Raw genomic sequence first — 27,817 nt, forward strand, 5'->3', positions numbered from 1 at the left:
ACTGCTGACTCAATAACTGCAGAGTTCCAAACCTCCTCTGGAATTAACTTCAGCACAAAAACTGGCTAAGCAGCTGCATGCAAGTCTAAAAGCACGCCACCAGTGGAAACGTATTCTGTGGAGTGACGAATCCCGCTTCTCTGTCTGACAGTCTGATGGATGGGTCTGAATTTGCCAGGAGAACTTTACCTGCCTGACTGCATTGTGCCAACTGTAAAGTTTGCTGGGGGAGGGATATGCTATGGGGTTGATTTTCAGGGGGTGGTCTAGGCCCCTTGGTTCCAATGAAAGGAAATCTTAATGCTTCAGCTGAAGAAGACATTTTGGACAATTATTTTCTTTTCTGTTTCAGCATGACTGTGTCCCAGTGCACAAAGCAAGGTCCTTAAAGGCATGGCTGGGTGAGGACTCACCTCACCTACATCTAACACCTTTAAGATGAACTAGAATGGAAATTATAAGTCAGGTGTGTGTGTGTTACACATGCCATTGTAAAACCGATGCAAAAGCATGTCTAACAGTTATTATAAGAATAATTTATTTCTGCTGTTGTTTTTCTAAGATTCATTCATTTGCATACGAACGTTGAGACCAATCCGAAACCAGCCTGTGTGACGTCACGCAATCTGTAGGGCATGATTTTTCCCTCTTGTTTTTCTGCGGGTGACTGTGGAAAACTAACCAATCATAGAACAGAAGACGGGCCCTTACACCAATCCGAACGCAGGGGGCGTGGCTTGTAGGAGTACGGGTGGGAAAAACTCTAACCCGTCTGTGAGGCGTTGAAATGAAATGAGCTGAACGGAGAGGCGCCGAGTGTTTTGGGGCTCTGATCCACCGAATGAAACAGCGCAAAACTGAGTCAGGATGACCTCCACACTTCGGCGAATCATCCTGTAGTCATGAAACAGACCTCACACTGCGATCCATAGGCAGAGTTTGGCAGGTAACGGGCTGAACGAGAGGAAGACGTGCGCTGGTGAGTTAAGCTACGTTACGTGAGCTCTTTGCGGTTGAGCTAACGCTTTGATGTGTCCTGCGTGCTGATCACAGATCAGATTACAGGGGCTCCGCTGCTGCCGTGCTGCAGCTTTTGATCTGAGCGCTGACTTTGTCCGGGCTGCTCTTCTTGTTGCACTCGGGCTGGAAAGAGAACCACCAGCAGCAGCAGCAACGGTGCAATGCAGGAGGGAAGAGGGTAAAGAAACCTCCTGGAGCAGCCTGGGCTTCCTCTGATAACTTCAGGACACAGTCAGTCACTGCTGGTAAGACAGGATGACATGATAACAAATCTGTAGCATCTTTGTCGTGACTTCAGTTGCCTTTTGTGATAGAAATAAACAGACGTTTGTGATGTGCTACCTCTTATCTTTTCTATTCATAAGGGTGGTGCTTTACAATGTCTGCAATCTCAGGCTGCCTTTCATTTTCAGCACTTTTTAAACGTGCTTTGTCTTATAAAATGGTAGACCTGCTCACTGCAGTCTCATTCACTGTATAATCGGGTGTAATTTGCAATAATAGAGACATTTTATTGTTTTGAGCTTCTTATGATTGAAAGAAGTTGCTTTGCCCTATCAGGGGTTTATAGATTTTAATACTTAGATTTTATCTGGATTTCATCTCTGTGTGAAGATGTAACATGACAGTCATTTTCATGACTTTAATTTCACAGCTAACATCGTGGAGAGCGTCCGGATGGCTTCAGCACGAGGGCCCACCTGGCGTCCTGTCCTGAGGACAATTTTTCTGCATTTATTACTAGTATGTTTCACTCACAGCTCATTTACATTGAGTTTAGAGAAAACAAGAGAGGGAAACCCAAAATATATGAAATGGAAAAAGATGTATTGTTGTGCTGCATTGCTATTGGCAGTGTCTGTCAGTGGTAATAGGTATTTGATACGCTTGTCTGGCCTTCAGAGCTCAGGGCTTAGTGTCACCACTGTGTCCTTTTAGGATTTAGCACATATTCTGGCATTCATAGGTGTGATGAAATGCTGGAATTCTTATCTATGGGAGATCGTACTTTATGTCCTTCTCAGGTTGCGATAATGGCAGAGGAGAGAAGAGAATGCAGAGAACAGGAGTACAAGGACCAGTTTGGGAACTGTATCGCCTGCAGGCATTGCGACGCCGGACAAGAACTATCAAAGGTTTGGGCTGTTCTCTTTTTTTTTTTTTTTTTTTTTTGTCCGATGCTATAACATGGAGGTATCACCACAGCAGTCAGCTAATAAATCTACACTGTAAAAACGATTTAGTCAGTTCAACCTAAGACAATTGCTTTATGTAACTTCAAGCAATTTAATTGGTTTTATTGAAGTCAAGAAATCTGTTGAAACCTCAAAAATACTTTGAATCAACTTTCCAACACGTGTGTCAGAAGTGAATTATTCTCTTGAATTTATTTTACAAGTACAAATCATGCACATGTAGGATTGGATGCTTGTTCTCTTGTACTCATGTGGATTAACTTGAAATTGAGTTGTTTTATTTGTTATTTGGGAAAAAAGATACACAAAAGATTTATTTTAACCACTTTATGCCTTAAAAAAGACAAAAATGACACCTCCTCAAAACTAAGCACTCTTATAAAGATAAATAGATATGCTAGACAGCGGTATTTATACAGTATCTTTGAAGAGCAACTTTTGGTTTCTGGAAACTTTAGTCTGTGATTTTGTATGTGTGAGTGTGAAGAACTGTTTTTAACGTTTATAGAACTTCCACATAAAATAAAGGTTCTAGGAAGAACCATTAAATTGATGTAGAACCATCACATTATGTTATTTACAAAAATGGTTCCTTTCGATGGTTCTTCTTTCAGCATCACTAAAAGAACCATGCATAGAACTTTAAGCACTTAGAAGATTCTTCACACTCATACATTTCTTTTTCAAACATAGTTCTTTAGGGGACGATGGAGTTCTATGTTGTAGATTAAAAACCTTTTAGTGGCGTCTTCATTATTAAGGATGTGCCTAATAATACACAATAAGCTGTAATTAAAATCTTCTGCAGCCGAGAGCCATATCACTCTGCGCCTCTTCTGAGTAATAGAAAATTCTGTGATACCACTTACGATACACTCCACCAAAACATTCTTCTTCACAGGTTTGAGGAAATGCTTAAACCAAGTATAAACATGTGTGATCCTGGAACTAGGAACATCTGAGCCAGAGTGGTCATAAAAACTGGGGCGGGAAAGGAGAATTCAGTGAGTTCCCCATTAACGTCTCCAGGTTTATGAAACTTTCAAAGTTTATGAAAGAGTTCCCTATCAAACGGGCCCCTTAGAAAAGTGCAGCTTTAGAGTCGGCACATAGTGAGGGGATGCCAATGTTTTGAATAGCCTGTCCTACTCAATTATTTATTGCTTCCTCTTAGAAGAGAGGGGATAAAACATTGCTCTCCTTTGTAGCGTGTTGGCCATGTTTTAAACAGTTACGCCCATACGCCTGACTCTTGCTTGTACGGCATATGCTGTTGTATTTTTGCTGATTTTGGAAACTTAGTTTTCCTGTTGTTTTAGATGTAAAGAAGAAGAAACGTTTGATGCTCAGATGCGAGGCCTTTGTGGAATAGCTTATGAACTAAACACATTTGCAGCTGATTTAAGCAGGGTAACTGCAGTTTTCTGTACTTGTCTTTCATCTTGTGTGCTTATTGGTAATATGGCCCCAGTGCATCTAATTTTGGTCAATTATGGATAGAAGCCTGAGGCCATAGTAAATTATTGGCTTCCTTTGCACATTGGAATGTTAGCTGTTTCTCTTATCATTTGCAGCTACACTGTAAATAAATGATTCAGTGTTTTGGTTCAAAACTGTAAGTAATACTTACTTAAAGAAGGCGTAGAATGTTGTTCTGTTAACTTGCTATTAGAGGTTTGGTGAACTCCATGGCATCCAGATTATGGCACTTAACAAGAGAAAAACTCACTGAACACTCTAAATGGTCCATATATGGATATTTGTTTTTGTGAAGTCACAAACCTACAGCAGTTTAGCTCTGTGCATTCAAATGAAAGTTATAAGGAGTGTTTGAGCCTGAGCTGCTTTTGGAATGTGAAACAACACAGGGCAGCCAATCAGAACAGAGGTCATTTACATACATCAGTCTTAAAGGCAGAGTAAAAAGCAGCTCGTTTAATTCTAATATATAAAAGGAGATTAGAACATGTTTATGTAAAATAAAATATAAAATGGTACATAAATCAAGAACAACATACATGGACCCCAGAAAAAAATAAAATACATGAATAATGTAGGATATGGGCCCTTCAAGTTAAAATCATTGTTTACAGTGTAAGGAAAGTTTGATGAGAGAGACAGGATAGGATTTTGGATCTTGGAAGGATTATACATACCCCCTTCTAAAGGAGCACCTTAATCTTTGTTAAACCACAAATGTAATCTCTTTGTTTGGCCCAGGGGAACACCGAAAAACCCCTGTGTCTGTATGTAGGCGTATGTTTGCTTTGTAATTAAAACAAAAGGGGGATTTTTTTTTGTTATTGTTTTTCTAGGCTATTAATAAAACTCATAAATGCTTTTTTTCCATGCATGCCTTTTATTTCTTTTGCTTGATAATGTTAGAATGTTGGAATGTTAGACAAAATGATTTTATAAAGATTTTTCCATCACTTGTTGCTTTATTCTCATCCGGTTGTGAAAAAGCCCGCCTAGGTTCCAGCTGGACTAACCTCTGGATGAACTCCTTCTCTGTCTGCATTTCATCAAATGCACCCCTATTCAGATGTTCTGATTAGAGATGTTGCATCATAACGGCCTTCATAAACATTTCTCATTCCGTCTGCGTAACCTCATGAAATCTCAGTGTTGAGATCCACAATTAAAAGCACTTTAGTAATGTAATACTACTTTCATCTGCACACCTTTGGATATCTCGTTATTACAGATTGAGATCTAAATTATAACGATACAGAAGCTTCACATCTGCATCCAAGTTTACCCTCAAGCTCCATGGGAAGGTGTGTGAAGTGATTTGGGGGTTTGAGTAATTGAAGGAGGTTGAGAATTCTCTAGGGCCTGACTAAGAGCCCTTTAAAACATCTTTGTGTCTGAACATGCTTGAGCTTCACCCAGCTTTCTCCTCTATCTCCCCACTTCCCCACTGTTTTGCTTGGCATCTTTGCTCAAACCTGATCTGGAGATAGCGGCAGAGCGTCTTTTGTGGGTGCAGGTTTAAAGAGCTCTCCGAGACAAGATTGTTCTGAGTTGATTGGCGTTGTATATGCCAGACAAGCTTTTGGTTGGAAAACGTGAAACAAGGAGTTTTGATGTCAGTTGTTTATACATATTATTGAATGTTGTTTTGAGACAAGAACAGGATGAAAAGGATGAAAGATACTCTTAATAGCCTGTATAGTTCAACATACAGTACTATGCAAAAGACAGAGATTTATTCACTAATATAATTTCCTCAAAGCAGCCATTAAGTGCAAGTATTAATTTTTCAGTGTTAGGAACAAAGTAGAAGATATATTTAACAGAAGCCTCAGTAATTCAATATAATAACAACATATTAAGTATTTTGTGTGTCCACCCTGTGTTACTGCATCTGTTTTTTAGGAGACTTGTTTTCTGTTTTTCAAAGAAATCTGCAGGGATATTGTTCACATCTCCAAAGTTCAGTCATAGAAGTTGGTTTCATTTTTTTGCTACTCACAATCCAAGTAATCCCAAACACACTGAGAGTCCAGTCTATTGTTCTGAGATACCAGCAGCTTCTTTATTCGATTTGCAAATGTTCTTTTTTTGTCTGTTTCTTTTTAGACAGCTACACATTCGTTCAGACCCATAGTGCTGTCATCTCACAGCAGTAATGGCCCAAACACCTGTGGATTTTTTTTTTTCAGATTTAAAGTAAGAGTGGAGCTTAATTCTCTCTCAAAGATGAAAGCTTTAAGTAGTGTTTATCTGAAGGTGACAGTTTTGAAAGTTTACCAGCTCTCACACAGTTGTCCCACTTTCTCTGTATCTTTTAATATTTTTTTTTAACTTAATTTTTTCAATTACTTTCATTTGACTTTCTCTTTCATTATACAAGGGGATTATATCATATCTAGTTTCCTCAAAAATATCTCCTAAAAAATGAATAACTTCTCCTTATTGGACATTTTGACTGGAAATAAAATACTTTTACACAGTACTGTACACACTTAAATAAGATGGTTCTTCAACTGTTGTTTTCAGTAAAGAAAATTGTTCTGTGTAGAACTATTAACACTTAAAAGACCCTTTGCATGATTAAAGGCTTCTTTGCACCATGACAACATTCTTCAGATTAATGGTGAATGTGCTGTAGAAGGTTCTATATAGAACCTTCTTGAAAAAGGTTCTGTGTGGCACCAGAAAGAGTTCATATATATTATTATTATTATTATATATAATATAAGCTTGTAATAGCAGAAGAATCCTTTTTGGTGCTATGCAGAGCACTTTAAGCATTCCCGCATAATCTCCATTAATTTGAAGAACACCTTCATAATGCCGCAAAGAACGCTTTAATCATGCAGAAAGTTCTTTGAGTGTCCACAGTTCTATATAATACAATTTTTTTACTAAAGATTCCTTGAAGGACCATCTTAAGTGTGTACACCACCAGTGTAATGCCTTTTCATAAGTATACTCTATTTTATAATGAAACAAGGTATATTAAAGCAATGTGCTAGAACAGTGTCTCTAAATCTTGAATTCCTCAAAACAGTCCTATTCCTTAGTAACAGCTTCAGGCACAATGCATTCGGTTAAGTTTGAGCAGAAAATCACACCGCAATTTGGTGTTTTCCTGGTTTGCTCCTTAAAATACAACCCCTTTTGGTTTGGATTGCTATTTCAGGAAAATTGTATTCATTTTAATGTTTAAATTCTTATGGTTGCCTACTCATACAAAAAGACCTCTGTCATGTAATAGAGCATCTGTATAGAGGCTCCATACAGTTTAAAGTGTAGATAATTATGAAAAGCCTTGTTTCAAGCATGTGTGCTCAAACTGGTACCCACACAAAAGCGGTTTTGTGGTTGACAGTTCCACCAGCTGTTTTTGTAGCATTCGTCCAATATATCCACATCCACCCTGATCAAAGAATGGCCACATGGCCGCATCTAATAGATCGTGGCCACATCTGAGAATCCTTCATGCAACTCTTGATCCTGAGGCCAATGAACTGTCCAAATCTCTTCTCACAGCTGCATAAAGAGGCTGCGCTCTGCTTGAGTTTCGCCCTCCCTCCAGCCCTGCTGCTGATTATCTCCCCAGTGATGGCACCATGCCTACAAACAGAGCCAGGCCATGCTTCTTTTATTTCCTCGCTCTCTTTGTTGTCCAGCCCTCCCTCCGTGGTTCCACCATTGGCCGCTATGCCCTGTTGGAGAGAAGAGCCTTATATGGGACAAGCAGGCAGCAACAGCTGCCGTTGTGCTCTAAACCCCCCGTCCAGAGTGCTCTTTTGGGCCGGTCCAAGCCGAGAACCGAAAGCAGGCCAAATCAAGCTTCTCACAGGCCACAAAGGCTGAAAAACGTCTGATTCCCGTTGTTCTGGTCCCAGTTCTTGTCATTGACCCTGTCTGTCAGGCTTGCTGTCTGTGCCCAATGTGTGTATGTGTGTGTCCAGAATGGGAAACAGTATCCGGGTGTAAAGAGAAGGCCACTGTTTGAAGCTGACCTTCAAGTTAATGATATATGAGCCCAGTCGGTGTGGTGGGAATGCTGTGTGGTTAGCGTACTCTCACTGGAGAAGGGGCAGCTGGACGAGACAATACTACCGAATGATGTCATGCCACAGAGGTCCTCTCACTTTTCTCCCCGAGACACTGGTCTCCCAGAATGTGAACGCTTCTAATGTGGTTCTAAGGAAAGTGATATTATTTCAAAGGTTATTGGAAAAGACTGAGGTTTATGGTTTGATGACTGTATGAGGATAACTTGTGGGAAGACAGAACAGTTGAGTTTTAATGGAGATGTATTAATGTGCTCACAAACCCAGGCGTTTTACACCACACTACAGCGCTTCTGAATGCTGCAATATGGAATAACAGACATTTAAAAACATCCTTAAATAGTAGTTATATACACTGTATTGGGAAATAAATTGAGTCGTCATTGTTCTGTCATGTAAATACTAACATCAAGAGATTCAAACTGCCTGACTAAAACAATGTTGCCTTCGTTTCATCTTTATTTATTCATTTGTTCCTATGTTTCTTTCCACAATTCACTTTTTATGTTAATAAACATAGGAAAAGTAATAGAATCCCACCACCTTCACTCAACAAACAGTTGACTACACTGTTTTTTCCATTTAAACATGTAAATAAAACAGAAAGATTTAGAAGTAAAATAAAGAGGAAATATTCAATATTCTGCACTATTTCTATGTCACGGTTCAAATTTAAGCAAATATGTGACATTGGGCATGTTGAGGCCTTTGTACAAAAAGGTCCACTGAGGTAGACGTCGATCTACTCCTCAGAGGCTTTTGTGCAAGTTTATGGAGTTGATGTCAGCTTAAGTGCACACTGTCAGTTAAGCGAAAGGGGGGCATACAAAATATGGAAATTCATGTTAAAATATTAAAGACTCATATAATTTGAAATACAAGATAGTGTTAAATTAGAAAATAAAGTAAATAGAAGCATTTTCAATAGTGCTCTCATATTTTTGGGCCACAGACTCACAAAATAAAGGGGCCAAAATAAGTTCTTTGCCATAGAAGAAATGGAACAAGGATGTTTTAAATGAATCATTTGTCAGTGATGTGTATGAGTGTGGAAAAATCTTTTTAAAGTTTCATGAACCTCAGCATATTGAAAAGGTTCTATACCAACCAAGTTTTTCCAATACCATAAAAAATTGAGATTCTTTTGAGGTTCTTTAATGTTCATAAATAGGACCATGAGAACCATTTGAATGTTTAAATACTTCTTTGCACAGTTAAATTATTCTTCTATATGCTGGAGAAACTGCTATACATGAAATGGAAAAACAAGCCTTCCTCTATTAATAGGCTTGACCCTACTGTAAGAACCTACTGTACTGAACCCTTTGTGAAACCTAATAAACAAAAAACCATGTGTTTTATAATAATGTAGTTCCCTCACTGCACAAGAAATAGCTGCACAGGGGATAACGTACTGTGAAGCATGTACTGGCATATCAATCACATCTTTCTCTTGGTCTGTTGTTTCAAGCCAAGGGGAAAGGGATTTAATAAAGCTTACTTTCTGACAGACAGAAAGGAATTTATAAAAAACAGATACTTTTGTTACTAAGATCTGATTGGCTGAGCCACATTCTAAGTTGTAAAACTCACTGGAATGGATGACCTTTGCAGAGTGTGTCTCGCTGAGCCTGTTCAGATGGGATTAGGAATATATGGAAAAGCCTGGTGTATTGTTTAGTGAAGTGGATACAAACTGTTTTGAGTGACCCCAGTTAGAGGCACTTAAGACGTCTGTTTAGATTTTGTAGTCTGCAACCTTTAGTTAAATGAAGTTTCTTAATGTTGTGCCCAGAATGGAGAAACATCAAAGTCAAGAACATTTACAAAAACAGCCTCAACAAGTGTAATTTGTTCTGGTTTATTTGAAACATGGATCACAATGACTTGAGCTGTTGTTGATAAGATGTTTTTATTTATTTGGGCTTGTCATGGATATTGTGGTGTTTGCTGCTCACTCTTGTCGTTTTTCAGCAGCTATTGTGCACATCTTGTGTGTGTCTGTTTGTGTTTAGGGTAAATTATCCCCATGTAATCACTGGATGCACTATGGCAGAAGGAAACAGCACTCTGGTTAGGGAATAGTGCCTTGGGTGTTGTCTCCTATTGTTCGCGGCTGGTGGGAATTCTCCCAAAGTCTGCTCTTGACATTTATACTGCCTCTCCTTTTTTGTTATTGGAAGTGAATGTGTACAAGAATGCTTTCAATGTTTTGGCTTTGTGTGTTTATCTTGTTATTAGTGAGATTTACTCTGTATGTGCAAACTATCAAGACACCCCTTCTCTTTAGTAGATTCAGCTACCCTTTGCTGACACAGGCATTCAGTTGCACACAGACAGCTTGAAGAATCTCCATAGGAAAGATTATTTAAAGGGGGTGCTCTGGGGCAGCCGTACTTCAGGATAATGCCGAAGGCCAAGTGTTCACTAAAGGGGTATAAGGCCCCTCAGCCTCGGGCTGTAGAGCAGTGGAACTATGTTCCCTGAAGTGATGGAGCTCCATCAAATACCTTTGGGATGAGTTGGAGTGGCGCTTGTGATCCAGAACTACAGCACACACATAACCATCATATTTGCTGTACAAAATGACCAGTAAACATACATGTGTTCCGAGTGTTTATATGTTGATAATTGTATGATACTCAGAAATCTGGAAAAAAGGGAATTATTTTGCCCTGGAAGTTCCTCTCCACCATGAATGAAAGGTCAAAACTTTTGTAAAACAATGTTTCAGGCATCTGGCAGCGTATTCATAAACATTTCATTTAAAAGCTTTCTTTGAGGTAGCTATTAGAGGCATTAAATGCTTTGGACATCTGGTTCCTATCACCACTGCTGTGAACTACTCTGACTTGATATGTTTCACGTTTCACTTCGTACCTCAGTTTTGAAAACTCATTGTAATTTTCCTTTAATCTGTCTGGGAACTGAAACTCTATGTTTGCTGTGCTTACAGGAAAAGTTTTTGATCGTCATATCTTGATGAATATCATTATGTGGTCTGACTCATTATCTAACACTAGAGCTACATCCTTACTCTTAACTCTTATATCCATGAAAATAGAATTTCTCAGCAGTAGAGGGTATGCTATCACTATTAGTTTTTGTCTCAAACTTAATGCTGCATATTTGAAGGAAAGGTTTTCTTGAACATGCTAATATCACCTTTGATCTGTAAACTAACAGTGCTATGCTGCTCAGGCCCTAAATCCTCTCTCTCAAACATACTTTGCTTCAACTGAATGGAGGCAAGACCAAAAAAAAGAAAAAGACCTCCACAATAAACTTGCAATAAACCAACAATAGGCATCCCTGTGGGCCTTTCTCATTCTAATGCCTAGCCCTTCAGCGGCCTGGAGCGGAAGGCTGCCCATTGATCCTGTGAGAGTCAGGGAGATTATTGGCGGTGTAAGATGGAGTCTGAAAAGAAAGCCGGCCTTTGTTCGCTGGGGGGATCTCACACACACCGGGATCATTATTTCATTGCCGACTCTTGTTAGCCCACATTGGCACTTTTCTTTAGCTCTACCCCCCCAGCCCTCAACTCACCTCCCTCCCTGCTCCCTTTCCCCTACCTCCTTTGCTCTGCCTCACCGGTGGGATATCTTCCGTTAATCCCTGCAGGAATGTGGCTTCGGCTATGGAGAGGATGCCCAGTGTGTGCCCTGCAGGGCCAGCCGCTTCAAAGAAGACCGCGGCTTGCAGAAGTGCAAGCCCTGCCTGGACTGTGCCCTCCTCAACCGCTTCCAGAAGGCCAACTGCTCCAGCACCACCAACGCTGTGTGCGGCGACTGCCTGCCGGGGTGAGTCTGCCTGAGCCAACCCTCTTAAAAATAAAGGGTTCTTTGGAGCAATGGCATGGAAGAACTCTTTGTTTCCATAAAGAACCTTTCATTAGGCAGTCCTGTAGACTCTCTTTGGAAGTGCCCTTGTGGAGACAGTCAACTAGAATATTTTTTGATTTATATAATCAAACAAAATATTTTTCCCTGTTAAAAGATTAACTAGAACACTTTGCTCTCTATATGTAAAACGGTGAGCTGCTAGTGAGCAACGAGTAGTGAAAGGGACGAGGAGGTGAGCTGTGAAAACAATTCACACATCTCCACAAATACAGCAAAAAAAAAAAAGAAAAATAGCATTAAAACACATATACATATTAAAACAAACAAAACAGCAACTCAACACTACATTGTTGCTGAAAAGGGGGTTAAAGAACCACTTCTGTAAATGAGATGTGCAGGTGTGAAGACCCCAACATTTAAGAAGTCCCACATAATGTAAAGATCATATACAAATTGAAGGCTTTTCTTAGAATCAAGTCCAAGCCAAGAACCCATTAGGAACCTTTGTAATTAATAGTGACGGAGACTCCTGAGGTTAACATGAAGGTCCGGAAAATAGACACCAGACTACAGGAAAGGCCCAGACATGCGGCCAATGCTGAAACACGTCTGGCCTCTGAAGACCATTTTTTAAGCAGTTCCTCATGGTGCAAATGTTACTTGTCACACCAAAGCAGCAGCCCACTCTTGCCTTTTAGTCACTTAATTACTTTTGATTACCCCTGATTAAGTACTTTTGCTCACTCGGTTAAACAGCTTTGGGCAAATGTTCAGAACCTCCTTTCTTCTTTTTGCAGAAGAGTATGATTTTTGCCATTCAACAAAGATGCAGATCATTTTGAGTTATACGTTGTAGGTAAAGATTACAGGACACATCTCATGCTACTTTAACCCTTTTAACATAAGGGTGTGTATGTGATACCCACTTCATCCCCTCACTCTTTTAACTATAGAACTTTCATATTAGTTTCATAGTGAATAATTAATATTGCTTACAAAATAATAGACCTTACAATTAATAACTGAATAGTCCAAGGGGGTGCACATCTGGCTGAAGTTTACTTTTCAGTGATTTTCACAACTTTTTTTTTTTCTTCTGCTTTTGCGCACCAGGTTTTACAGGAAGACGAAGTTAAGTGGATTCCAAGACATGGAGTGCATTCCGTGTGGAGATCCACCACCGCCATATGAGCCTCATTGTAAGTACTCTCTTGTGAATAGAAATTGATAAAAGTCCCAGCTGTTTTGGATGATGGTCGACTCGTGGTATCATCCAACTGAACAAATGACTGTCTCAGTGTCCCAAAACATAAACCATCACGGAGTATGAGGAATATTATTTTTATGCAGAATAAGGGAAGCATTCCGGTCAGTCTTATTGGTTCAGCCAGCGATGTTTTACAAGCAAATAAATGCCTCCTTTTACAAGCCAAGACATACAGGAAAATTGATTTGAAGGCTGCCAGCGTGATTGTTAATCATAGCGCAACTGAGGCTGCACTGCTAAACATTTCCTTTTTCATTTGCTAAAAGGATTTTGTGCATATTGAGTGCATATTTATTAATCGAATAAATCGGTTTTAGTGTACTTTTTTACACCTTAATTCATTTAGGGTTGTAGAACTCTGTGTGCAATTAGCTTGCTGTACGTTATGAGCCAAAAAGTTTAAAGGAAAAACAGCTGCAGTCTTGTACCTCGATTTTTTTTAAACAAATGCAATACATGCGCAGTTCTATAGCTGTTAAAATCAAAATATACAGTTCCATGTTTAACTGTGTCCGTTCATTTCCCGTGCTGTTCTTTGGCAGGCTGTGGAGCTAATGAGTCTCATTTTACCCACGACTGAGTCGCATTGTGGAACATTGTGTCTTTAGGCGCTTAACATATGGCAGCGTAGTGCTAAGTTAAACTACTCATAATCGAGTGTGATTTCCTGAATGCTGCGGAGCCAGCAGCTGCTTCTTGTGAAGATTTTGGCAGTGTGTGATAGAGAAGGCTTGAGCCAGGTTTAGCACGCCTTACTCAGATGCACAGGATAACCTTTTAGGCATAGCACAAAGCCTGACCTTCGGATGTGAAGTGTTTTAACTTATAACTCTTAAAACTGTAAGCCTCATCTCATGGAACGCCTTATGAATCTGTGTTGTGCGAACAAAGGTCGGCAGATAAGTTTAGCAGGGTTGTCACTATTTATGTTAGGGCTCGAGTCATCTACAGATTGTTTAGATGAGTAACCAAGTAATCAGAGGAAAACGATTAAAAATGAATCTAACTGACCAAGAAAATCCGTGCTGTATGTTACTGTGAAAAAGTCAGAGACCACTCAAAATGGGCATTAAGCACCTGTTATTCATTTTTTCAGCATTAGGGGAAAAAAACCTGAAAAACATATGTGTAGTAGACCATGAATAGAAGCCTCAACAAGTAATGTAACTTAATATAAACTTTTGTCCACCCTTTGCCTTTGTCACGGCTTCTGTTCTTGTCAGAAGACTTAATTTTTTCAAAGAAATCTGCAGGGATATTTTTCCACACCTCCAAAGTTCAGTTTTAGAAGTTGGTTGCATTTTCGTCTTCCAAGACAATCCAAGTAATCCCAAACATATTCAGTGAGATCGAGGTCTGCACTCTGGGTTGGTCAGTCCATTGTTCTGAGAACACAAGTAGCTTCTTTGTTTGATTTGCAAATATTTTTCTCAGTAAGAGCTCCTTGACAGCTACACATCCTTTCAGACTCATAGTGTTGAAGTGTCTTCTCACAGTGGAAGGATTAATTTTATTCATAATAAAATATATAATATATATAATATAAAATAGACCCATAATTGTATCAAGGAAACACTGATATCCTCTTCATTGTGTCCTTTTGACACATATTGTAATGTGTTTGTCTTCATACATACAAATGCAAGATCAACTTCTGTTTGAAGACCTGGTTTTGATCTCAGTCTCTACTGAAAACAGAATGTTCCTTTGTACCTTGAGCTTAAAGCTGTTGTCCCAACCGAACCCATTGAGAAGGTTTGAAAAGACCCTCCTCATTCTTCTTCATCTCTGCTATCCGAAGGAGGGTGGTGAAAACTTAAAGGCCAAATCATTTTAATAGCCCTGCGCAGGCCTGGGGCTAGCCCACAGCTGTGTGAGGAGGCCAGTCCTCAGAGAAGACCATAAATCTGAACCCCCGTCGCCAGAGCAGGGGGGAGGAGAGAGGCGTTTTATGGATTCCTCTGGCCGGTTTAATGTAATTCATCTGCTGTTGTCTCTTCTTGTCATGGGAGAACTCTAAATATTTGGCAAGGCTCCTCTCCAGCTGTCCCGTCTAACCATTTGCACTGATGTTAAGCCAGTTTATGAAATAGTCACATGAGACCAGGGTGACTGAGTTGATAATAGGTGCGTGTAATGAAAGTTGGCATTAATGCGCCTGAAGACGATTTTGAAGTTTTTAAGCTCTTTTCAAGCTATGATATACTACCACAGGACCATGCCTTACAAAATGTCCCTTTAAATAACTTGCTGCATTCATTAACATGAACAAAGTACTGAACTTCACCATTAATAAAGCCAATAATGTTGAAGTAACTGACACTTGTATTAATTGATATTAGTTTTTTATGTTACTATGTTATCTAAATATTGAATGCCTGTGTTAGTTCAAGGGAACAAAGTATGTACTTTAACATTTAGAAGCCCTAAATTAAGGATTAGAATTGGGATTATGTCTAGTACAGTTCTACAAATTGTAAATCTTATTTTTTGTTATGGATGGAATAAACATCAATTAATACAAATGTCAGTTAGTTTGGTAACATTATTTGTGACTTTTTTCAATGCTGATGTTCCTGATTTGTTAAAGAGCCCATACAATGGAAAAAAGCACTTTTTAAATAAAAGAGGTAATGAAGTATGTAAACATTATTAATTCTCTACCCAGTCCAAATGGTTCATAAATTAAGCTGCAAAACAGCCCATTTTGAATTCACTGTTTTTGTGATTTCATAAAAACACACATTTTTAAATACATCTGCCTAATCATCCTACAGCCCTGCCCTTTCATGCAGAAGTTACAAGGACTGATTTTTGAATGAGGTCCAATGCAGGGCAGCCAGTAAGAATTGAGGTAACTTACACATATGATTCTTAAAAATGTGGAAACACAAACAGCCTGTTCAATTCTAAAGGACAAATAGAGATTGAACAATGTATGTGTAAAAATGAAATATGAGTTTGTGGTGTGTGAACCCACAATACCATTATAATTAGATCTCAGGAAAATAAGAGAAAAATGTAGGTTATTAACCTGTTAATGTTAACTGGGGGACTGTAATGTAAAGCTTTACCTACTATAGCTTCTGAATTCAAGCAAAAGCTGCATGGTTTAGAGAAGAACACCATAGAACATTCCTAGAACACCCCATACAAGAGTTTAGTGCTCTTCATGCTCTAACACACCTGATTTAGCTCATGAAAGGCCTGACAGCTGAGTTCAATCGGATGTATTAGAGCATGAACAGCATTGCACTGTGCTGTGGGGAGGTGCTTTAGGACTGGAAATGGGAAACACAGTCATGGATGGAAACCTTTCCATTTTTGTTCATCTTTGCTACATCTTAGGCACATTTAAATGGAATTTCACAGAGACTAAATATGCACTCATTCTTAATAGCACTTCACCAAGAATCAGTCGGGGTTCAACTGAAATGTTGGTCTTGTGGTGCCCCTGACCACAAGAATCTTTGGAGGCTTTAGAGTAAAGCACAAACAACAACAAAAACTGAGATTAAACAATATTTCATGTTTATGTGCCCTTTGAGCAATACTGGAAATAGCAATTTAACTATTCTTTTGAAAATAAACCAAATTAGCCTTTTAATGCAAGATATCCTGTTGTGTCTGTTGTAACAATTTGTGCTTTTACTGTGAGATTTGAATCGAAAAACACAACGGTAAACACTAGCTTGCAGACACTTTAAAGCATCCTATTTGAATGGCAAGAGCAAAATCTCTTTAGAGAATAATAAAAGTTGAGGGACCTGAGAACAGATTACCTTTCTTAATTTTTTCATTTCATTTCATAGTCATTTGTACGTAAAGGCTATTCGTCTGTTTACATCTGCAGTGATGATTTCAACTATTTGAGCCACCTCAGTCCTTATAGATCACTGCCCTGACAGTCCTGGTCAGTGGCCTTGCTTAGTAATCCATTGCTGCCAGATGTTTATCAAGCCATTAAGGCCTTTTGGTGTTCACTTACCACAATAACAGTTGCAGGTGTGAGAATTTAAAACAAGAATAAGTCATTTTCCAAGTTATTTTGGAGCATTTACATTATGTAAAAGGCAGTTGGCATTTTCAAATGGTATCAAAAAAAATTTCATATGACAAGATCTGTATTTAACCACTGTAGTCATATCGTTTGCAATAGTTTGAACATCCTGGGTCAAGTTAAATGTTTAGTTAAAATGTTTAGTTTTAAAATGTAAAAGGTGCCATATACTTTGCACTGGCACATTTTAGGTTTTGTTTTTCCCAGTGTGTTAAATTCAGAAAATAATAATTGTTCATTAAAATGTGTACTCTCTTTAGAAGTTGTGTTAACTTATTTTCACTCAGATAATCAACAAAACTCACTTCACCAAGGGCGCTCAAACCTTTGCATATGACTCCATTGTATATACAGCTATTTTGTATGGAGTAGTTGCTCAGGGATGGTTTGGCCATTAGTAAGCATTAGAGTGTCTTAGTTATTATCACTGTCCAGCCTGTGGTTGGGTGAGCCTCGGGTCTGTGTGTTTGAGATCTGGCATTCTCCAAAGTCAGCAAGCACAGCGCACATTTCAAAAGGAGCAGTCTGTTGGCATTGGGGGCAGCTGATAAGATCAACAGGTGAGATCTCTTCAATGGGCTGGCCTTTGTCTGTGTTTGCTGCAGCTGTGGGGAGCTGATAACACAGGGTACGCTCTGGTTTTGAAAAGAGAGAGAGTGCGAGAGAGAGAGAGAGTGCGAGAGACAGAGAGAGAAAGGGGGGAGGGGAGGGAGTGCAGCACAGCTGGGGCACATTTGGTGGCACTGAGACGCAGCAGCTTATGCAGAGGCTGCAACCATGCTGCTTTAATAAGCAACGCTTAGGTAACAGGCAGAGAATTCCTATGGCAGCACAAGAATGAAAGGTTTTGATATTCTCCCCCAGTTTGTCTGTCATGCTTTTTCTCATGTCTGTAATCTTTTATTACAGACATATATATATATATATATATACATATACACATACATATATATACACACACACACACACACACACACACACACACACACACACACACAAATAAATATATATATATATATATATATATATATATATATATATATATAAAAAAAATGCAGTTGTCTTTCACACAGAGAGGCTATCTAACATCTAAACTCATTTATGAGAGATAACGGAGTCAGGTTTTATTTTACTCAGAATTGAAAATCACTCCACTATCTAATAGCTTTATTGACCAAATACAGTATGTTTCATATATTTAACATGACCATGTGTTTTCTAATTAGGCTTATCATGATCATGAAATTGTGGCAGACAACTAATTGTCATGTAAATAATTATGGTCATGTTTTGCTCATTTAATGCAACCATTAAATTACAAGCCTGAAGTGGGCAAATTGGCTGATCAGCTATCTTGCTTTCTGCTTATCGTTATTAGTGGCTTATACTAGGTTGTACTGATATGAAATGATGTATTGTGCTGTTGTGTATGCTTACACTCTGAAAAGTGTCTACAGTTACACGAAATCATGTCAAGCAAAGATTACATTTTTGTGAAAATGTGAGCAAAAAACCCTAATACATGCAAAAAAACATTACTCGGCTCTGCCTTCTAAAGGAAGTTAGAATTTTTGGGCGTGTATCTGTAAATGTGCTTACCGCTTTTTTATTTACATTTATTTTGAACAAACCAACATACCCAATTCACGTTCTGCTTATTGTGACAATGTTTATAAGGGATTGTAGTCGGCTTAGATAAGTGTGTTCAGGTGATTATGTAGTAATTGTGAGAGGCCTATCTCTTGTTAATGCTTCCTTTGTGAGTATGAAATAATGGAACATAAACATAGCTTAAAAACAATCTCAGCACTGTTGAATTCCCCAGTATATTCATTTAGATTATTCAAAGACTTAAAATGTTGCAAGTCATTTTCCTCTACATTAAAAAAAAGCATCATTTCTTTATTTCTTTCGACTACATTTTTCCCGAAAAAAGAACATACTGTTTCCCCATCATATTATTGTGAAGGGATCATGTAATGTTTACATTGTCCTACTAAGAGGGTTTGAATTTGCAAAGGCCAAGCCCAAATTTACTCAGTGATTAATGTGCTGAAGAACAAACACAGAATGCTTGCGTGCATGCATTGAAAAAGGGCTTAAATAAATAATTGGTTCATAGTTAACTTCATTAGATCGCAATAATACTTTGACACAAAGGAACTTCAAAAGGCTTTATCTTTCCCTACAAACTGCATTGTTTGTGTTTTAAGACACAGAGGGTGGATAAATCTCTGGAAACACCACATGAAAGGGGAGGCCATTTTCTGATGTGGCTTATGAGTTTCTCATATAAACAAATTTTGAAAGAATGCATCAAAAGGTGATGAGTTGTGTCACACAAAGAAAGTGTATTTCAAAATTATCACTGTCTGAGAAAAGAGGAGCAATGCCTGAAAGTTAGGCTTCACTGAGAGCTCTATGAAGACACTTAAAGGGGATTGCTGCCTCAAAGTGACATCAACAGTTCATCTAAAACTCTATAACACAGCAGACATCAAAACTGTGCATTGTTGGCATAAACGCAGTACAACACACACACAACTGTAACAGCAGCAACATTATAATTCTGTAGCACTGCAAGAAAGAAATATAACCTGAGGAATTGTATTTTACCTTTGGAGAGGCATTTTGTCAATCAAGCCAAAAGACACTGTCAGCTTTCAGGTGACCAATATGGTAATACTGTTATAGTCTATGCTTCTTAAAGACTGCTTCAGTTTCCTATTAGGAATTATAGAAATTCTGGATGTATAGAAAGCACTAGAACATTCTATGTGTATATAGCAGCTTGATGAAGGCTTAGCTTACAGTTAATCAAAACATACAGGCCAGAATAGCCTAGTGTGGTCACTCTAAACTGGTTTCCTGGACATCAGAAAAGCCTAGGCTTGGACTAAATTGTAATTCCAAAAATCAACTCAGTCAGCTTCAGATTTCATATTGTCTATATTATGATTATGATAGACTCCCAGTATTAACTTGCACTGTGGTTGAACAATCATTTGCTTATTTTAAAATGACACTTTAAAATGAACATTTTTAACCATAGCTGCATCTGTTTTACTTGGTGCTGATTGAGATTTCCTGGTTAAAAAGACTAGGAAAACCCCTTTCTAATAATGTATGTTGAAGGTGGGAGGAGCTTTTGATCAACTATAACTGCTTTAGTGTGGATTTTTTTTCTGTTAGCTGGTGAATGCAGAGGAAAGCAGATATAACATTACTACAAAGAAGCTGAATATCTTCTTGCAGCAGTGGAACTGTAGTAACTGTCCTCCAGTCATCATTACAATGGAGAAAATAAATGATAGGAAATGGATGAGAGAAATGCAGCTTCATATAACAAGTATGACAAGCTAAAAAGTAAAGTTTGAAAGATAAAGTAATTTGACATTTTCTCTGGCTGAAAGGGTAAAAAATGGTTTCTTCCTTTATGATTTTGTTTGATGACACAGGTAAGGGTTATACTAATGCAGGCTTGGTTGCTAGGCTATAGCTCAGTGGCTAGGTTAGCAGTGGGATTGTTGTATGAGAGAATGTTGATGAATAAAATATAAAGACATTAATTTGGTCACTGATGATGCTGTGGGATGTAAAGTTGCACTATAGAATAATGCATAACACAACAAATAACATTTTAGGCCAGAATGCTCCTTTAAGTCTATACTCAATTTATTGCGGTCAGTAAATGTCGGTAGAAACAATGATTTTGAAGAAGTGGCAGGATCTTATCAAGTTTGTGGTCTCAGGCTGGCATGTCTGTTTTACTATAAATGATGTTACTGCACTGGACAAAATTCAAAAGAGGCTAATCTAAAATCTCTTGAGCTTAAACTGCTGCACACAAGGCTTTTCAATGTTAACTTACGAAGAAGATCTTTTTAGAATATTTGAGGGGAAAATACTGCTATAAATGGTCCAGCCTGGCTGAAAAAGACATATTGCCAACGGGGTAACTCTTGTTATCCAGATGGTGTTCCCCAGGTTTTCTCAGAATAATGAGGCCTGCCTCAAAGGACCAGCCCTGCTTTCTCCTAACCTTGATCAGACGCTTAATGACAGAGTCGTCAGACTGGCATGTAAAGGCCCGACTGCCCTGGGGTTAGGGGTGAAAACTCATCGTCAGCTTGAGAATGCTCACCCCCAGTTCCCACCCCTCAGCCTGAGGGCATTCTTGCTTTGAAGTGTTTCCACTAGAACATTCATGCCCGTTGCTATGGAGAACTCAAAATGGGTTTATATGCTGTTAGTCAGACACAGTTGGTCAACATGAACTGAGACGGCTGCATTTCATATGTTGACTTAATAGACCTTGAGCAGAAAAAAAGATGTCCTTCCTGCATCTTATTCTGCTGAAACGAGGATATTGAGATTGCTCAAGAATGAAATTCTGATTGTTGGTACTGTTGATTTCATTCCTTGACACCATCAGTACCATTAATAGAGCATGGTAATGACTTTGAGAGATACTGAACCAATACAACAAACCAAAAAGGGATGTGAAGGTTTTGTTTTTCTATGACATATCAAGCATGTTTGTTTTTTGGAGCTTAAGAGGAGTTTTCAAAGCTAAAAACCTGGTTTTTCTTCTGCTGTCCTTCAGGCAGCGGGCGTGTGAATCTGGTGCCCATCCCCTCAACAGTGACCAGCCCCAGAGACATGGCCTTGGCTGCGGTTATCTGCAGTGCCCTGGCCACCGTCCTGCTAGCTCTGCTAATCTTGTGTGTCATCTACTGCAAGAGGCAGCTCCTGGAGAAAAAGCCTGGTAATTGTTATTAACACCACTTGGCAATACTGAGAACTTGGGATTTGAGCAGAAATTTGTTATTTGAGGTCGTTCATTGGATGCTTTCTGCTGACTTAAATCCAGAACAGTTACTCGTGATGGAAGCTCTCCTCTTTCCTTTTCCTCCAAAGAAAGAAGATAATATTGACAGTTTAAAGTTACAGTCTTCAATCTCCTTAAAAGTAGTGATTTGTCAGATTCTATGCCAGAAATAAATTACTTTCTTTATTATATATCGCAGCATCACTGAGGTCTCAAGACAGTCCCTTCACTGGAGCAGAGCTGTCTTGTTTGGATCGGCGGCGAGTTCTGGACTTTTCCCAGCGACCCTGCTGCCACTGTCACCACATGCCTGGGCAAACTTGTGGTGAGTTTGGTTGATTCAGTATCAGTTCAAACATCTTGTGTATGACTGTTGTATTAAACAATGATTTCATTCTTTGATATTGATGTTGGTTAGCAGGTCCTGTGCACCTGATTCCCTCTCTGTGCTGTGAAGACACATGCAGTCAAGGCCCCGCTCAAGACAACAGCCCCTTTCAGTCTCAAAGCAGTCTCAATGAGAGGTAAGAAGGTACCAGAAACAACCATGCACAACATGGAATGGCTGTCAGATAATTACAGCTTCTCTGATAAAATAGCAGCTGCTTAGCAAAGCTTTTTGAAAGATTATAATAATGGAAATTATGACATTTCTATGACCTCCACAAAAATCTTATGCTAGTGTTTTGTGGCATATGTTTTAGGTAAAATTTGAATTTTTCATTAACCAGATATTATCATTAATAATAATGTAAAAAAGCATATGGTAATTTTATATAATTTTCTCAATAGACTGTCATTTAGTTAAATTCCTTGGAAAGTGCAGACACAAAACTTTTAACTGATACCATATTTGTAAGTAAGTAATATAGGAAATATTTAGATAAATTAGATAGTTATTCATTGTCATGTTATGTGGGAACACCATTCTTTATGTTTTTGTTTGTTGTCATTTTACAAAAAAAAAAAAAAAAGAAGTACAGACTTGAACTGGTCAATATAGAATAGAAATTGAGCTAATATACATATAATCAGTTAGGTAATTATATTGAAATAGCATAGCAAATTGCTAATAGATCTAGGGTTAACTAGATTCTCTTCTGAACAGGACAGTCTAGCTGTCCATCCTTCTGATTCATTCTGTCCCCAGCCTGCTAACAGGTGCTACAGTCAAAATACATCCTCCCTTCAGCAAACGCATGCTTTTTCGTTTCAACCCCAGCCATGTAAACCCATCAGTGATGAGCAGCCAGGGTGATCTGGGACAGGCTCCAGATCCTCTTCTTGCTGAATTCTCCGAGGCGTGGCCACTCACGGATGCTGCAGAGAGCAGAAACCATGCGTCCTGCAGTTCACAGCCCACAAAGAACAGCAGCTCATGCTCATTGGAGGAGGAGGAGGAGGAAGAGAACAAGCAAGAGGAACACAGCTACAGTTTGGTCTCCACCAAGCCCACTTCAGAAGTTCTACGAGATGGATGTAATTTGTCAGAGACCTCACTCCTGTCACAGCAACATGCATCTACACTGGAAGGTAAAGTGGCATAATCCACAAAAACCATCTTCCTCAGCCTAGCATGGCCAGTTACTAACATCATGTGTTTTTCCAGATAGTATCAAATTATTCCTTAATTGACTTCACAAATTTGAAGAAATACCAACCTCCTTTAGTAGATCCTACATCTGTCAAACTTTCAGTACAGACACCCTAGTAATAATTGCAGCACTTGTAATAACAGACTGAAAAGGAACATTTAGAGGTGCACAGATGAGTACAATGATGTTCAGCACAGACATACAGATGTGTGTAAAAGTTTGGGAGCTATTGTCAAAATGTTGATTTGTAAAAATAGTGTATTTAATCTGACTAAGAAAACTGGAAGCAGCTGAGCTTTAAAAAAAAAAAAGCTAATTATTTAGCTAAATATCTTCACATTTTTTGTAATTTTATTATTTGACATCTTATTTAAATGAGTATAAGCAAACACAGTAATCAGAACAGAAAAGTTTAGTTTGCGCAGTTTGACAACTTTGCAAATCAATTTAATCTATTTTGGATGACCTCATGCAAACCGACTACATTAGTTTTCATTCAGTTAGCCGTATTAACACTGCTTGTTTGAAGTGTCCTTAATGCTCATTTAAAGCAAGAGAGCAGAATGGCAATGCAAGAGCCAAAGCAAAGCAGAGCGGTAGACAAACAGAGCTTAGACAGTTTCAACAAAGCACCTTTGGGGGAAAAAAAAAAAAAACAGAACATCAAACGAACAAATGATTCAGTTCCTTCCAAAACATAAAAGGACACCTCGACCATGTTAAATACCTCAGTGGCGTCAAATGCATGTTTTGTCATGCATTACTTCAGTGACCTGGAAAATGCTAGCAAAATGGTTACTTATTAGACTTAAAGAACTAGCATTTGTTTCTTTTTTTTTTTGGGATCCTTCAATACTTGCTGTACTAAGAGTATAGCTCGATAAACTGAATTTTCCTAAGGCAGCAGAAATATATCATTATATCAAACGGTACTGCCAATTCATAGAGGCATTAATTAAATAAAAGCTACTGCTTGTCTCTTAAGTGATACCTTTGTTAACAAGTAATCCTCATTCCTCTTCATTGGCTTCCGCTCTCTCCCTGTCTAGGATGACCTGGCCTTATCTAGCCCGTGTTTGTCCTTAAGAACGACTCTGGAAGTGAAAAGCACTGAGGAAGATCCCAGCTCAGATTACAGGAGGCCACACACGCACTCTGAAGACCAGGTGACATGTTGTTACCTCCAGCCAGCCTGTGGCCTCTAGATATCCTACCCAAATCAGAACAGACTTTGTAAATAAACATAAGCATGATCTGTACAGAAAAGATGACGACAAAACCAAAGCAGGCTGAGGAGGAAAGAAGCTTGTGCAATGCAGTGTTCAGCTGGCAGGCACTTGTGATGAGTGCTACTTCCGGTCATGAAGCTGAACCGGAAATTATGGATTTCTGTTTGCAAGCATGGCACAGAACTGAGAGAAAGAATTGAGAAATGTACACTACTGGAGCTTTTTGTGGGTGGGAAAGTAGTCGCTTTTGAAGATATCTAAACTGCTATGTGTTGCTCACATGCACCCAATGTGTATTCCAATGTTATAATTAGAGCACAGGTACTTGGCAACAACACCTGAACTGTCCAGTCTAGACGGCGGGCCTCTGTCCTGGTCTTGGAGGATCTACCACGCTGGAGAGCTCAGATCCAACACACATGGCTCTCATATTCAGGTCCTCCTGAAGTCCTTCATTACCTGGGTCAGTTGTGTTAGATTAACGCTGGAGCTGAACTCTGCAGGGTGGTAGATCTCCAGGGCCAGGAATGGGCATCCAGAGTCTAGATGAATCTACACATGGTCGGGATTATTCCCTGTGTGATTTCTTATGTGTTGCTTTGTAGATACTGTATTATAGGAAATTGAAGGACAATATTTTTATAATGTAGATAAAACATGGCCACTTTTCATAATTATAGTTGATGAGCACTTGCTTCTTGTGTATAGACTTTATTGCTTTCCATTTGTAAATAAACTATAAACAATATTATAGCACTTGTTATTTAACTCAATAAGAGTCCTACAGTATTCCTGGAGCAAGAACCTGAATTGCAGTGGCTCCTTGTCCAATGCACAATAATTAAAACATAACCAAGAACTGCACAGTTGAACTATAACAACATGTTGTTACAGTCTGCAGAAGCTCTGTCTGCTGTTTTCATCTAAAGGTTTCTGATGGAAATCCCCATGAAAAATATGAAATCCATAATATGTGCTTCCTAACCATCAAGGCAGTTTGGAGGAATTTAGCCAACATTCCACAGCTACTCTGTAGTTGGAAAAAACAAGCTAGCACGGAATTTGCGGTCACATGTCTTAGCGGCTTTGGGTTAAGGTAGCGGCAGATATCAAAAAGATGCAAGAATCCTGCAGCTCGAGGACTGAAAGTTATCACGGATTAAAACTGAAGAAATTGACAAATGATCTGAGTGTTTTGGGATGCTCCTTTAAGAAAACACTGATCTACATCAGGCAAGGAAACAACGGGGCACTGAGCTTTCACAAACAGACTGTAGCAGTCCAACAAGTACAAAACCTCCGGTTTGACACAACATGAATTTATGAAGTTCTGAGTGAAGTGAAGAAATCTGAGTGAAGAAATCTGAGTTCCTGATTTGCATACACATTATTCTTATGCTGTAAATACAATGTATTGTTTTAACTTTAAAAAGTACCCTGGCAAATTTCAGTAAACATAATTATAACCGGTGTGTTCTATTCTGTCAGCATTTAAATAAGCCAGGTTACTTATCTTTTTTTGTCTTTGTTCTCAGTGTACATGAATTAACAAAACATAAAAATAAGACTTCATGCGAAGTTTGCACCCTACATTATTTGTAAAAGAATGAGGTATAATTAGTGCATACTAACTATGAGCATCACAAGGAATACATACAGCAGCCCAGTGAAGGCCAGAAGGTCTGTAGCTGCTCCAGCCACACAGACCAACACCTGATCCCACTTGGTAGACTGTTATTTATGAGGAAAGTTCATTACTACACCAGGTGGTGATATGCAATGTTGACACTATTGCTGACCGAGGCTTCCGTTATAGAAGATGGAGGCTTTGGGACTTTGAAGATCGTTTAACCATCCGAGTCCATGATGAATGTCTCAAAGTCTGGGTCTAGATCAGAGACTAAGGCATCAACAAAATCCTCTGTGGACGGTCTTTTCTGCAACATGCCTGCACAATAAAAAAAAAGAGACAGAAAGAGACTTAAGACAGAAATAACCCTGCCGGTATAGCTGCCATTAGGTCTCTAACGATTACTCAATTGCACAAAAATAAATCTCCTCCTCTATGAAAAGATTACATGGCAGTTTAGTTTGCTTGATTAGGATGCGACAATACACATTTTATAGTCTCTAACTGGTCTCTTAGACATTAAAAACAGGGCCTGAATGAACACATTCATTTACATTTAAAATGTTTTGTTCCAAAAAGCACAACCACTTTCAAGAATATACATTTTTTCTCATTATATACACACTGTTGTTGGGAGTGGGCTTTAGACATACAAGAAATATTGATTAAGACCATCTTTATTATAGAAACAAAAATGTGTTTTCCATTATCAATCAGCTGTTACATTTCAAATATAGAGTTAAATACTTCATATATACAGTCCCCACACAGAACAAACTAATACACATTTCATGCACAATCACAATTACCGCTTTCTTACTGAATGTAACACTGGAAAATTTTAAGCACACATTGTGGCCAGTGCTAAAGATATGGCAGATTTTATATTTTATGTTGTATTTTTTCAAATGTGGTAAATTCAGCTAATAAACAGAAATACACACAGTGCAGCAACATCATCATACTCTAGCACAAGTTTTAATAAAGACAGACAGACAGACAGATAGATAAGGAGAAAACATTTTTAGGATTTAATGTGTGCACTCTTGACCTTTTTTACAGCTTTCATTTATTTTAGGAAACTTACTTTCAGTTTTTCAAATAAATCTATATTTAAAAGAAAGCGGTAAAAGTATTGAGAGATTATTGCTTAAATGGCAAAACTGTGTTTATTATAAAACTTCCTGTCCTGAATTATAAATCCTTTGATTATAACTATAATAATACTCAAAAAGATTCTGATAAACTCTACAGTACTACAGAGCAAACAGAAAACAAGTACATGGAAAAGAACAAAACCGCCAAAAGAGAACTGTATGAATTCAGTATGCTCTCTTTCTCTCACACACACCTGCTAACCTGCCCCCTCACTGGCGAGCAGAGAGATTCTCTGTTTCAGTCAGAGTCCGTGAGTGTTGCCTCTTGAACTGTGTGTGCACTCATTTTACAATTCCACTGCTCTCACGCTTTGAAGTCTGCTCATTTCCCCTTGTAGTGTTGCCAATGTAAATAGGCCCTTCTCCCCACCCCCTCTTTCCTGCATGGGTCACCTCCACACAGAGCCCACATGCAGAGACACAGACTGTTAAAGACACCAACAATAACCAGCTCTT

The 27,817-nt window shown here is 38.7% G+C and overlaps 2 protein-coding genes across 5 annotated transcripts in view; one reads left to right on the top strand and one right to left on the bottom strand.

Annotated features, from left to right (window-relative positions):
- Positions 1-763: 763 nt before the first annotated feature.
- On the top strand, positions 764-25,325 carry tnfrsf19 (tumor necrosis factor receptor superfamily, member 19). 4 transcript variants are annotated; one of them, XM_017688288.2, is made up of 11 exons: positions 764-946; positions 1,054-1,265; positions 1,676-1,764; positions 2,046-2,156; positions 11,372-11,550; positions 12,706-12,791; positions 21,526-21,687; positions 21,950-22,075; positions 22,169-22,274; positions 22,901-23,283; positions 24,395-25,325. In XM_017688288.2, the coding sequence occupies exons 3-11, from the start codon at positions 1,699-1,701 to the stop codon at positions 24,397-24,399; spliced, it is 1,224 nt and encodes a 407-aa protein (XP_017543777.1). In that variant the 5' UTR covers positions 764-946; positions 1,054-1,265; positions 1,676-1,698; the 3' UTR covers positions 24,400-25,325. The 4 variants fall into 4 exon arrangements, with proteins under 4 accessions (XP_017543777.1, XP_017543778.1, XP_017543779.1 ...); XM_017688289.2 differs by having other exon boundaries at positions 22,172-22,274; XM_017688290.2 differs by having other exon boundaries at positions 766-946; positions 22,973-23,283.
- Positions 23,757-27,817, bottom strand: part of mipepa (mitochondrial intermediate peptidase a) — a 30,527-nt gene continuing 26,466 nt past the window's right edge. The window contains exon 19 of the mRNA XM_037546533.1: positions 23,757-26,522. Within this exon, the coding sequence (XP_037402430.1) occupies positions 26,422-26,522 (101 nt within the window). The 3' untranslated portion in view covers positions 23,757-26,421. The remainder of the gene's footprint in view (positions 26,523-27,817) is intronic.

This window comes from Pygocentrus nattereri, chromosome 17, assembly GCF_015220715.1.
Source record: "Pygocentrus nattereri isolate fPygNat1 chromosome 17, fPygNat1.pri, whole genome shotgun sequence".
Lineage (NCBI taxonomy): Eukaryota > Metazoa > Chordata > Actinopteri > Characiformes > Serrasalmidae > Pygocentrus > Pygocentrus nattereri.